Source organism: Coptis chinensis, chromosome 7 (genome assembly GCF_015680905.1).
Source record: "Coptis chinensis isolate HL-2020 chromosome 7, ASM1568090v1, whole genome shotgun sequence".
Lineage (NCBI taxonomy): Eukaryota > Viridiplantae > Streptophyta > Magnoliopsida > Ranunculales > Ranunculaceae > Coptis > Coptis chinensis.
The window spans coordinates 6,246,188-6,259,423 of record NC_141462.1 but is presented as its reverse complement, the minus strand read 5'-3'; the positions used below and the strand labels follow the sequence as shown (position 1 = coordinate 6,259,423).

Sequence of the window (13,236 nt, the reverse complement as noted above, 5' to 3'; positions counted from 1 at the left end):
CAATGATTGTTTATATAATTATTCATATCTCAACATACTCCAAATAGATATGAACAATGATTGTTCCTACCGGTATGAACAGTGATTATTCATAGCTCATGATGAAGTATGAACAATCATTGTTCATACATTAAATAGGTATAAACAATTGTTCATAATATATTGGGTCGTTTCGGTTGGGTCGAGCCGCTTATTATTTCGCATTAGGAGTATACTTGACATTTCATCTACCCGAGCCGTTTTTAATTTCGCGTCAAGAATATACTTGACTTTTCATCTACCCGGTCTTTGTGAGTAATAAAAAAAAAAAATGTCCTTACGAGTTACTTTCTCTTCCGATCTATCCTGGAGAGTTTATCCCTGAATTCTAGTTTCATATCGATCAGGTCATCGCGACCGTTGATTCTTTCTATCCCTGATCAGAAAGCAAGGATCGCATTGACGATTGATTTGTTAAGAAAAAGAAAAGGGTCAACAAAAGTGTTGGGTAGTCACCAGTCAAACAAATTGGTTAGTGAGTCAAAATACAAGAATCTAGTTTTTTTTTTTTTTTTGGGTTACAAGCATAAATGAATTGATCAAATGTGGTAACGTAAGAGCATCTTTAGGAGCAACATAAAAAAAACACCAAAATTTTGAACCAAACCAAACACCAAACAAAAAAAAACCAACCAATTTTAAGAGCAACATCAAATATTCGACATCAAATGACGCGGTTTTGGATAAACCACGCCATATAGCCCACACGACTTTCTCAAAACTGCACCACTAAAGCCCATTTTAAAAGCCCAAGTCCACACGGTTTTCCAAAAACCGCGTGATGTGTCGTTCATCAACTTTATTTTTTTTTTTTTTCCAATCTCTCGCGCAGTTTTCGCAAAACCGCGTGATTGAAGCCCACTGTTTAGTGCAAGCCCATGCGGTGTTAGAAAAACCGCGCGGTAACCGCACGAGAGATTTGATACAGCGCCAAAGCTAGAACCAAATTTTGATTGATTTGGTGTTTGGTTTGGTGTTTTCATCAACATGTGACTCTCATAAAGATGAAAAAACACTAAGGGTGTGTTTGTTATGATGGAAACACTATGGAAAGGAAAGGAAAATAAGAGTGGTCCACCTTTTCCATAGTTTTTAAAACGTTTGTTTACCCATGGAAAAGAAATGGGCTTTTCCATATGGAAACAAAATCATGGAAATGGAAAAGGTTTTGTGTCCTTAGCTAACCTCTGAAAATTTTGTGGAAAGAAAAGGAAAGGAAAGGAAATAGATAGATAGGGACTTTTTTTTTTGTTAAGATTTAACCTTTTATTAGACCAAACGTAATTTACATAATCCTAAGACATCATAAAGAACTTGCATATTTACAACCATTGGCGGCTGATGCCACCACACAGATGAGAAAGGCGGAAGGAAAGACAGGTCTCGAGCAGGGCTAGGTGAAAAGTGTATAGTTGATTGCCGTGACAAACGAAAGTTCTTTACTTGATCCGCTGCATGCGATGCCAGCGCGTCAGCAGCACCATTTGCTTCCTGATAAACCCAACTGAAGTGCACTTCTTGGAAGTTACTCAGCACTATCTTAATATGAGTAATAATTCGAGCTAGTAACCAATGACAATTCATGTTCTCATCCTTTAAAACCTTATATAGCAATTGAGAATCTGTTTCTACCTCCACCTTCATATATCCCGCTTCTGCCACAATTTGAAGTCCATATAATAGAGCTACAAATTCGCCTCATTCTTTGGTTTCTTGAAGAAAATTGGTATCGAAGCTCCCATTATAAAACGACCCGCAGAATCCCTGAGAATACATCCTCCCCCTACATGTCCTGGATTCCCAATAGAAACCCCATCTGTATTCAGTTTAACCATGCCTTCATTGGGTGGAAACCATTTAATATAAACAAGCATTTTTTCTTTATGCTTCTGACGGAACATGACTTCCATAACCAGCTGTATGTGTTTCAAGGCTCTGCTGATGTATCGAGATGGATGCTGACGCTTACCTTGAAACCTTGTTTCATTTCTCGCGATCCAAATAATCCACAAAACCCCAACAAAATAGCAGCACTGCACGTCCCCATTTTGCATTGTCCTTATATATTTTAATAAACACAGTAACTGGTCCTTAAAACTGCCAACATTCATATTCCTCTGATCAACAAGGCCACTAAAATTTGTTCCACACCAAATAGCTCTAGAAAAGGAACACTCAAAGAAAACATGAGTTTGAGTTTCAGGAAAGCTCTCACACATGGTGCATTCTGGATAAACTAGAAAATGATGAGATGCCAAAATATCCGCTGTTGGGACGACACCTTGCAAGCATTGCCATACGAAAAATCTTTGTTTGAATGAGACTTTCATCTTCCAAACCTGTTTATAAAAATTGTTATCCCGATCCAAAGTATCTGTTGCTGTAATCAACTGAATGCAACCATTATATGCAGACTTCACCGAGTATTCGCCATTATCCTCCCATTTCCAGATCAAAGTATCATTCTCATTTGGTGTTAAAGGTATGGAAACAATTCTCTCCACATATTCTACAGACCAAAATTCATTTAACCTCTCCCAATCCCATGTATTAGTATCCATGTCAATGAAGTCAGAAACAAAGTGAAAAGGACAGTCAAGTGGTTTCTGAGTAATTTCAGGCAAATCCTCGAGAATGTGGAATCCATTTTTCCTCCCATGCCTTAATAGAAGTACCATTCCCGACTTCGGACCGATCCAAAGATTGATAATTTTTGTGTTTCACAAATCCTTTTCCACATAACCGATGAAGTAGATTTGATTTCCGCCTTCAAGAAACTGGAGTTGTGAAAGTACCCGTTTCATTTGATGAGCCCATAATGATGTTGGATTGAGGAAGATCCCATCCTTTCTTTGCTAATAAAACATAATTTTGTAACTGCAGTTCCTTGATGCCCAGCCCTCCATTATTCTTTGACATACATGCTAACTTCCATGGGAAATAATGTAGTTTCCTTGTCGCTGGTGTATGGCCCCATAAAAAAGATCTTCTGATAATCTCCATTCGATCCAGTATCTGTGCAGGTAAAATTGTACAGGACATCATATGAGTAGGCAGCGAAGATAAAACAGAATTTACCAGAGTGAGTCGGCCTGCCTTAGATAAACAATTAGCTTTCCATCAGACTAGTTTCCTTTGAAATCTTTCCAGAAGAGGACTAAACCTGTGAACTCTACCCTTCCCTGTTAAATTTGGTACTCCCAAGTACATTGGCAGGACAGAAGTAGACGGCATCATGAAACTTTTTCTCAAAAAGTAAACGAACCTTCTATGCAATTTGGGGTGATGAATTATTTGCGACTTGGTTCTATTGATAGTCTAACCTGAAACTTTACAATACTCCTTTAGCAGATTGTTCAAATGATGCTGCTCCTCAAATCCACACTTACCCAGGACTAAAAGATCATCAGCATACATTAAGTGAGACACCGGCTGAGAAAATCTCCCCAATTTGCAACCATGTATAAAGCCCTTCTCTATTCATTTTCAAGAAATTCAAAGACAGTAGCTCTGAACATAAAATAAAAAGGTAGGGCGAAAGGGGATCACCCTGTCTTAGTCCTCTAGATGGCTTAAAAAAACCATGTGCAGCACCATTTAGTAACACAGAGTAAGAAACATTCTGAACACAAAACATTATCTTGTTAATCCAGTCCACTAGAAACTCAAACTTGGTTAGCATCACCCTCAGAAAACTCCATTCAATTTTATCATAAGCTTTCTGCATATCAATCTTCAGAGCAAAATATTTAGCTTTGCTATTCCCATGCCCTCTTATCTTATGATAAAATTCATTTGCAAGCAAAATATTGTCATGAATACTTCTCTTGGGTAAGAAGGCAATCTGAAATGGACCAATAATTCTTTGCAGGATAGGTCTCAATCGATTGACAATAATCTTAGAGATAATTTTGTAAACCACATTTGTCAAACTGATTGGCCGAAAATGTTCCGGGAGTGAAGGATTCATGATTTTTGGAATTAAAGCAATGAAGGAATGATTTAGCTGTAGGGAGAAAGAGCCCGAAAGGAAAAAAGACTTTACTGTCGCACTTACTTGATCCCCCACCAAATTCGAAATCTTTGGAAAAAAAAATGCCTGATATCCATCTGGTCCTGGAGATTTAAAAGGCTTCATATGCTTCAGAGCAGTGACTATTTCATCAGTATCAACTCCTTTTAACAAGTTGGATTTTTCATCTTCATCAAGAGATGGGGCTTGAACATTGAAAATCTGTGACATAAGATCAGGATCCGAAGTAGTCATTGTGTCTTCAAAAAATTCACTGAGCCTATCACCTATCTGTCTCCTTTCAGTTAAAATGCCACCATTTCTATCTCTGATTGAGTGTATATAATTCCTTTGTCTTCGACAGTTTACCATATTATGGTAGAACCTTGTATTATGTTCTTCAAATTGGAACCAATCTAGACAAGCTTTACGCCCAATGATTTGCTTTTCGTACCCGGTATATCATTATGTTCCAAAGTATCAACTCATTTTCCACCCTAAATAAATCTTCGTCTTCGTTGTCATTCTCTATCAAATTTTGAATCTCACTTTCGACCTCGTAAAACACAGTCCAACTTATGTTCCACCTCACCAAATACATGTTTAATTATTCCACCATTTTAAATTTTCTTGGCGGTTTTGCGGCTTCTTACATAAGACAAAAAAGGAGAACCTCGCAAGTCATTGTGAAAATCATCTCTTTCCTCGACAGCCATCATGTCAAGCCCACATTATTTCAAACACGAGCGATTCGTCTAACCGTTACCCCTGTCTTGTAGCAACTTTAGAATCGAAACTTATGATCGGAAGGCGGTGGCTAACTCATGATGAACTCTGACCCGGAGAATCTTGAACGCCAACCTTCATTTGCCATCATTCGATCAATTGTTCCCAAATTTTATGCCTCCCATTCGTCTATTTGTCCGGTGTAAATACTACCCACAAAACCCAAATCAAAGCGACTCACAATTATCCATCATATCCAAGAAATTCCTCACTTTGGGATAATTAAAAGGTTTTCCCCCACATTTTTCTTCTGGACAAGTTATTTCATTAAAATCGCCCATGAGCAACCATGATTCATTATTTGTGGGTTTAAACATAGTAAGAACAGGCCACTGTAATCTCATAATACAAGATTTAGAGTTACCATAGACACATGACAAAAAGAAACCTTCATGTACTCCATTCACTTTTACTGATATTTTATAGTGAATGAACCAAGAGTCAGACATCAAAACTTCAACAACCACAGATTTTTCCCAAAAGATCCACAAACCACCAGACAACCCGCGGCTAGGAACTACAAAAGACTCAAAATCCCCTAACCCTTTATTTATTTACTCCTTTAGATAGGGACTTACTACTAATACACCCATGACCCAACAATACAATTATTCCTTTCCATAGCTTTTGCAAACAAACATGATTATTTCTTTTCCTAGTTTTTATTTTCCTTTCCCCAGTTTACCAAACACATACCATTTAAAATTATTTCATTTCCATTCCATTCCATAGTGGACCACCAATTTTATTTTCTTTCCTTTCCATGAGTTAAAATTTAACAAACACACCCTAAATTGTTGAAAATTTAATATTTGATACTAGGAAAATATCTCTCCTAAAAATGCTCTAAGTGACCCAAATCAAAATTTCCCAATTGGTAAGGTGTATTGGGTTGGTATATATCTTGCTCTCTCTAATTTCATGTAATCTGGTGTGTCAATGGGATGGTTCAAATTTGGTTCGTGGATCAAGAAGTTGCTTTCAATCTTTATTATACTCGAGTTCTAACGTTATACCATGCGATTTTGGTTTAGTTGCATGCTTCTCAATTAATCAAATTCATTACAATCGCTATTCACTTAGCATGTCTTGTTCTTGTCTATTCATTAATATACTCCATTATGAACTTGATTACAATTCTTAATTATTCAGTTCCCTAAGAGACGTCCATTGAACTATTGCGGATCTTATGTACTGGATGTCTATTACCAACCATAATCCAACGAGTGGTTGTGTAATTATGATCACAGTCAGTGTTGGATCACTGTTTTAGAAAGTCCAACAAACCTTAGCCCAATAAAAAGATCAGAATTCTTCTTGAACTAAGTCCATTTACAGGTCCTGCCCTGACGAAAATCAAGAAACTAGGTTGCAACTTCGACATTTTGCGTTCAGGTTGGATCAACCAGATTACCAAAGGCAGGATAGATCCATACACCTGATATCCATGGGTTCTGCTGAGGGCCGACTCACATTTCTTAGCAAGTTTTTTTTTTTTTTTTTGGCAAAACTGTTTTAAATGAAATTGGTAACTCTATGGATTCCAGCCCCATACCTCCAGTATCATCATCCCAAGGTTTTACCAACTCTACTAGTTGGCACCTGCTCTCTTAGAAAGTTACAATCAAACTTCTTCCTCTATGGACCTTCTGTACTGCATTTTGCTCTATATCTAGCAGCCTAGCAAAGCCTTACAAAACGTAAGCGTGAATTGTGGACGGCATGGAAAAGATCCCAGATAGACAACGCCTTTGCAAGTTCATTACAACAATACCAGACAAAAGAGATGATAATTTCTTGAGAGCACTAACTTGACCCAGTTGCTGTTAAACATACAGTTAAGATACAACATACAGTCAAAGATATACATGTTACAGACAAATGGCACTGCGCAGAAGAATATTAATGAGGCCTTCATTCAGAATCTAAGAATGTTGCACCACTAGGATCAGTTGATTTAGATACTTGAATGATGAAGACGCGCTGGGTAAGGCAAGCCAAGTTCCCTACATTGCTCCTCATCCGGCTGCAAGCTTCCCGGAATTGCCCCAAATGCTCGTCGTGCCACTTCAATCCCAGAAGTAGCGTGATGGACATATGCAGAGGCATCTTCAATCTTCTTTTTCATATTTGGCAATCTCATTGACATCGACATAAACAGCTTCTTTTCGGGTACCCGGACTTTGCTTGTTGGACCTTGATCAAGTCCAGAAACCTTTAGAAATCGTTCTGTGGCAGCTTCCCATGATAGTTCATGCCTGTGGCTAGCATTTAATGGTGCAGGGTCTTCGAACAGCGCTTTGCGTACCAGTTTCACAAACATACTATCATCCTCATAGGTATGGCAGTTAGGAAATTGCTTGAAGAAGTCATTTGAGGGGTGGTCAGCACAAATTACAATTTTGCCCATTGCCAGTGCTTCAGCTGTGGTGGTGCAGAGCACATCAGTTGTGCTTGGGTTTAGGAACACTTTGTATCTGAAAGATATACAAGGAAAAAGAAATTGGTCATGAATAACACCCTTGAATTTCACCACAATCGACTACTTAAAGAAATAATGTTATATGAAGACTGTAAATTATTAGGAACTAAAGCTCATATGTTGAATATATATTGAAGAGCTTACTCGTGAAATAGGGGGTCAGCATGGTCACGTCCTGGATGAACATTAACTGCCAACTTCAATTTTTCTGCAGCTTCTTGGACTTCATTAGAATCTTCCCCACTTCCATATAAATCAACTTGGAGTTCAGTTAGGTCATTTTGGTGGTCAGAAAGAAGTTGAAGCAGCTCTTTATACCCTTTACTCCACACCATCTTTCCTATGTAGTAGGCACCCTTAGGAAATGCTTGGTTTCCTTTTTCTTGTTGCTCTAGCTTTTTCTTGCCAATTTCAAGGAACTTGGGGTTGACACCATGGACATTGCAGATGATGGACCCAGTCACATCCTGTGTTGCAGCTGATAATCTTATAACCTGCATTCAAGAGAAATAATATATTAATCAAACATCTCTTCAGTTCAATACGAAGTATGCAGGATGATCCTTGTCTTACAGTCTTTATTTTCGTTTTTTTTTTCTTTTTTTTAATGTAACTGTTCATTTTCAGCATTTATATATCTGATAGTTCTTAACTACAGAAACACAAACCCACAGGAAAGCACACAGCTGCAGTGAAGGAGGCACAAGAAAAGAACCATTTCATGCAATCGAAATATACTGAGTAAGATCCATAGGTTCTTAAATGATGAGTTCCCAAGAGAAAGAAAATGAAACCACATAACGCAAAGGTGTTCCTTCTTGAAGACAAATGATTGAAACACTACTTACTAGAACTGAATAAAGAAATAATACTCCCACAACCAACACACTCCAGCTTCAAGATTCTCTATGCCTTCCTTAATAACTCTTTTTGGATTAAGGTTGCTGTTCCCACATAATACAAGATAGGATCGGATTTGTCTTTCCATGGATTTATTCATGTATTAGTTTCTAGTAAAGTAACACCACTAACATCACTATTCATAACACTAACACAAGTGCCACCACTGTACCACTCTCACCACCACCGTCGCCTCGCCAACACCAGTACCATCCTCACACAACTATCAACCCCAACTCCGCCCACTGCCAAAGCCATAACATTACCTCTTGCAGCACTGCCACTGCCGCCAAATCCACCGTCTGACCATCACTACCAATAGGACAAATGCGTTTCCCACACTACACCCCAACCCGTAAAAAAGGCACTATCATTTAGTAACACCATTTTCCTTGATGCAACCAAAAAGAGAGAAAACTTAGGAAGAAACAAATATATACTAGAAAAAATTTGGATCCTAAACATAAAACTTCAGGAACCAAAGTTTCCCTTGAAACAAACAGCACAATTATAAGGAATAAATGTAAGCTCACAAGTTCCAAGTGACAGCTTAAAGAGTAATCTGCTTGATATAAGCTCACCCAATTCTATAGATGATAACTGATCTCTTTCCATTTATTTTTATTTTTCATATCTATTCTCTTTCTACCACCTTTGAGGTGAGGGAACAGAAAAATCTATGTTTATGAACAAAAATACCTTGTGGCAGTAGATATGGATAACCCAGCTATTGATGTACGACAAAAGAAAGGCTTGTAAGCGTCCATTCTTTTCTCTCTTCACATACTCCAAATAATTTGTGTGAACAACCCCTATAACGAGGCGAAACTTTGTTTTCCATCTTTTTCCATGATGGAACCATGTAAGATGCTCAGGCTCCTCAAGCACAGCAATATCAGCCTCATCATCAGGGATAATTTCTGTGATATCACCAACAGGTAGAATGCTCCTTTTGTCTCTAGAAAACTGAAATTAACAAGAGATATCATGGGTTTGTCATAAACAGATGCTTGAAGGACCCTTAATCTCAAGGACACTACTCGAGATGGTACAATCAAATGAGTTCTCACATTATCAACAAAAACATAGTTATAAGTATGGAACTATGAATATCGTTTAAAATAAGTACCTTTCCAGGGTAGAAACATATATTGAATCCAGATACAAATCCAGTCCTCTCTTCAAGCCACCTACGGACGTAGGTTTCCTGCTCTAGAGGAGTGCTGAAAGTTATCTTGTTGGGATAAACCAGTTCTTGATCTCTCAGAGATAGCCAAGGAATTACCAAAGTAACCTTTCTACCACCATCTTTTGAAAGATATGCAGCACGGAATAATGGGTTAACAGCAGTTCCGGTCATCCATGGAAGGCTCGCTGTGGTATATATGGCAATATGTTGCTTTTTATCCATCAAATGAAAAATTCGACTGCGAAAATTGATAATGCCTGGCTATCTTTGCATTTTAGAACCTCGGTTCAGGACAAGGTAGAATAGCACAATCCCATGCTCCACCTGACCTGACAAAACACATATTGTAAGTCATAAGAGAGCACAATTTGTCAAATTAAGTCAATAAATTTGAAATAAGAGATGAAATTGAAATCATATTATGCTCATCATCCTTTATTTTTCCTTTGATGAGAATACAATTATTGAAAAGGATATAAAAAAAACGTTGGTGGTTTAAAAAAAAAACGGTGCAGAGAGCAATATGGAAAGGTTCAGAGAGAGAGAGAGCAAAAGAATGCACAGTACAAAGATAGAAATATACAGATGGACTATCTAAGGTTCTGCAGGGTTTTCAAATAGGTGAGAGGTGATGCATGGACATCGGTACAGATTCCAGAGTCTGACTCAGGTACACATAGGAGTGTAAAAAAAAACCGTTGACCTATCATCCGGTAGGGTACCCGGTCTTCACCCGCCACCCAAACCCGCACCAACCCAAAAATAGACCCACCCCGCCCCGCCACCGTTTTTGTGCGGTTGGGCTATAGGTGTAGGTTCTATGCTCAAACCCGACCCGTACCGTGTCAAAAGCCGTTGACCCGCACAATTTCAATGCTCTAACTCTAATATTTTTGTATTTTGTTTATAATTTCTTTCAACTTTTGTAGGAATTTGATAGATATGAATACAAACTTATGAGTTCAACATCAATTTCACATATTCAAGTTTGAACATTGGGAAAATATCAAAAGTTTAAATTCAACTTTCAAATTTTGGAGAAGATAAATCATTCATCCTTGTATTAATTTCGAATTTTTTTAGTTTATATTTTATTGTTTTGTACTATAGATCCTTTCTCCCATCTTCATTTTATCATACTATGAAAAATAATCAATTTACAAATGGTAAATCACGATAAATAAGTTTCAAATTTACAGATATGGTTTTGGGTTCAAATTCAAGTTTTTTTATTTTTGTTTATTTTTTATTGATTGATTCAATTTTTTCTCTATGCTGTGAATTAGAAATATATTACTTGTAGAATTAGAAAGTTTTTTTTTTAGTGAAATTGGGTTAAAATGATAATTTCCACCCGACCCAGATGACCCGCCCCGTAAACTGACTCAACAGGCCGGGTGATGGTACTAAGACATGACACTTCAACCCGCTCCCCCCCCGACCCATCACTATTTGACCCGCGATTGACCCGCCCCGCCCCGTATTACACCCCTAGGTACACATAGCCGGATTAACCAAGCCCACCCCCCCACCCCACCCCCACAAAACAAGATTCCTGAACTCGGCATTAGATTTCAAATAGTTTAGGATTTAAAATAGTTCTATGTCATAGGATACAAAGTATGGTAAGGATGAAATGTCACTTCTGGCGATGTCTTACCCTTGAAAATTTGTTGAGACATGTTAAGTCATTAGTGCTTGTCAATATGATGATACAAGCATGCTTTATAGTCTCTATGAAGATATAATTTGGCATTGGAAAGAACAAGATTTCTTTAAAATCTTTTCGGCATGATGGTAGACTTGTCATTAAGCTAATAAAGGGTTCCAAAATGAATCCAAGAATGAAAATAAAGTACAGGCGGACAATAGGAAAAGTAAGTGAAGAACAGCTTTGTGGTTTTCTATCAACCACAAGAAAATTAGTAACGAACGGTTTTATACTCAGTTTTCAGGGAATATTATGTGTCACGGTTTGCTTCAGAAGCCTTGTCTTAGGATGAATTTGGTTGTTCCAGATTTCTAATTTTCATGTATGCAAGTATCTGCTGTCTGGAGTGCAGGTCTTGAGTGCACAAGCTCACTAAGTATATGCTAACAGTTGCTTTGGATATAATCTAAATTACTTTTTCTTAATACTTTGAAGCATATACCATGATAGAATTCTCCATTTCTAATTTGTCGATGATACTTCACATAACATAAAAGGCCAATCAACATAAGCATATCTATATGTTCACAGTAAAACACAGACATATAAAAGGCCAAATGCCACTATAACCCATAGTCAAAGCCTCCCCGACGCTTCCAATTGCAATGTCCTCTTCGGCCAACACTACCAAAACTAACTCGACACAAATCCTCTCTACTCACTCGCTTGTACTCAACGACTTGGAAGTCATACCAAGTCATTCAATCTAGCTTACCCCTTCAGAGACTTAAACCAGCCTATATTCCTCAAACCCCGAGAACTGTAAAGATGTGAAAAACATTTTTTACTTAACCTAGTATCCTAACATAATATACTAACACCAACAATCCAGTAAACATTACCATTTACTTCTAAACTTATACTGAAGATACAAAACATTTTGAACAAAAATGAACTACTCAAATCTTAGAACGCAAAGCTTCATATAACTCACATAACAAGAAAATTCACCAACTATTGAATAAATTACAAGAAGGGGTTGTCATAAATACATGTTCAATCATTCTTACGTTCTAAACAGCAACATAAACTAAAAAAGAGAGTTGGACCAAATGTCCACATATTATGCAATCTATACAAAAACTTGATTACTTTTAAACTACCAAAGTAATGAAAATAACGAAATCATGATACATGGTAACAGCAAGAGTTGATGAAAACTGTACCTGTTTATGAAGAAAGATTCTTTATTTGTGAAGAACTGGAATAGCTTTTTTTTTTGCCAAAGAGACGTGGGAAGAAATGTCGTTATTCGTTAAAAAGGGCTTAAGAAAGAATAAAGGTATAGTAAAGGTATTTGTTTGGAATATTTAGGAATTTTATTCTTTGTTTTTCCCATTTGGGTTTCTCATAATACTTGGGCTTTTTAAACGGGCCTTTCAAGGTTAATTCGCAGTGGTAGACAGCGGAAAAATTGGACTCCACTGAAACAGCACAAGTTTAACAGCAGTTGGAGAATCAGGGGCCATTTGTTTTTGCCTCTTATAAGACCTTGAGGTCTTATAACCTCTTATAAGATGTGGCCCAGTGATTTTGGACATTTTTTTATTTTTGTTTTTCCTCTTATAAAGTGATTCTACTTAAATGTCTTATAAGATCTTTCCAATTCTATAAGTCACCAAAATTAGATCTACTTCAATTCTATAAATTCTTATAACTGAAAAAATGACTCAAACACCCCTCGGCCCATATACCCCCTAGCCTCATTTCTCTCTTCTTCCCTTTTCATTATCTTATTTTTCAAATAACTCTATTACCCTAACCACCACCGACTACCACCACCACCACCACCACCACGGCCACCACTACCACTACCACCACCACCACTACCACCACCATCACCACCACCACCACCACCACCACTACCACCACCACCACTATCGTACTATTAAGACTATCACCACCACCACTACCACCGTACTATTAAGACCAATATCATCAACTCTACTACTACCACCACCGTACTATTAAGACTATCACCACCACCACCACCGTGCTATTAAGACATCCACCACTTCTACTACCACCACAATCACCGTGCTTTATTAAAACTAATATCATCACCTCCACTACCACTACCGGTCTTTATTAAGACCACTACCACTACCACCGCCAAT

At 37.6% G+C, this 13,236-nt stretch overlaps 1 protein-coding gene across 2 annotated transcripts; it reads right to left on the bottom strand.

The window, feature by feature from the left end:
• Window positions 1-6,613: 6,613 nt before the first annotated feature.
• DGD2 (digalactosyl diacylglycerol deficient 2) lies at window positions 6,614-12,435 on the bottom strand. 2 transcript variants are annotated; one of them, XM_086571726.1, is made up of 5 exons: window positions 12,286-12,435; window positions 9,349-9,737; window positions 8,919-9,185; window positions 7,464-7,813; window positions 6,614-7,314 (listed from the first exon to the last, which is right to left on the bottom strand). In XM_086571726.1, the coding sequence occupies exons 2-5, from the start codon at window positions 9,628-9,630 to the stop codon at window positions 6,795-6,797; spliced, it is 1,419 nt and encodes a 472-aa protein (XP_086427852.1). In that variant the 5' UTR covers window positions 9,631-9,737; window positions 12,286-12,435; the 3' UTR covers window positions 6,614-6,794. The 2 variants fall into 2 exon arrangements, with proteins under 2 accessions (XP_086427852.1, XP_086427853.1); XM_086571727.1 differs by having other exon boundaries at window positions 9,349-9,732; window positions 12,286-12,415.
• Window positions 12,436-13,236: the final 801 nt, after the last annotated feature.

Bases quoted from the DNA above. Each gene is read 5' to 3' on its own strand.
- DGD2 (XM_086571726.1), bottom strand. From the start codon at position 9,630: ATGGATAAAAAGCAACATATTGCCATATATACCACAGCGAGCCTTCCA. The intron at 7,814-8,918 runs GTATTTTTGTTC...TCTTGAATGCAG, and splicing joins TCCATATCTACTGCCACAAG to GTTATAAGATTATCAGCTGC. The intron at 7,315-7,463 runs GTAAGCTCTTCA...TATATCTTTCAG, and splicing joins GCTGACCCCCTATTTCACGA to ATACAAAGTGTTCCTAAACC.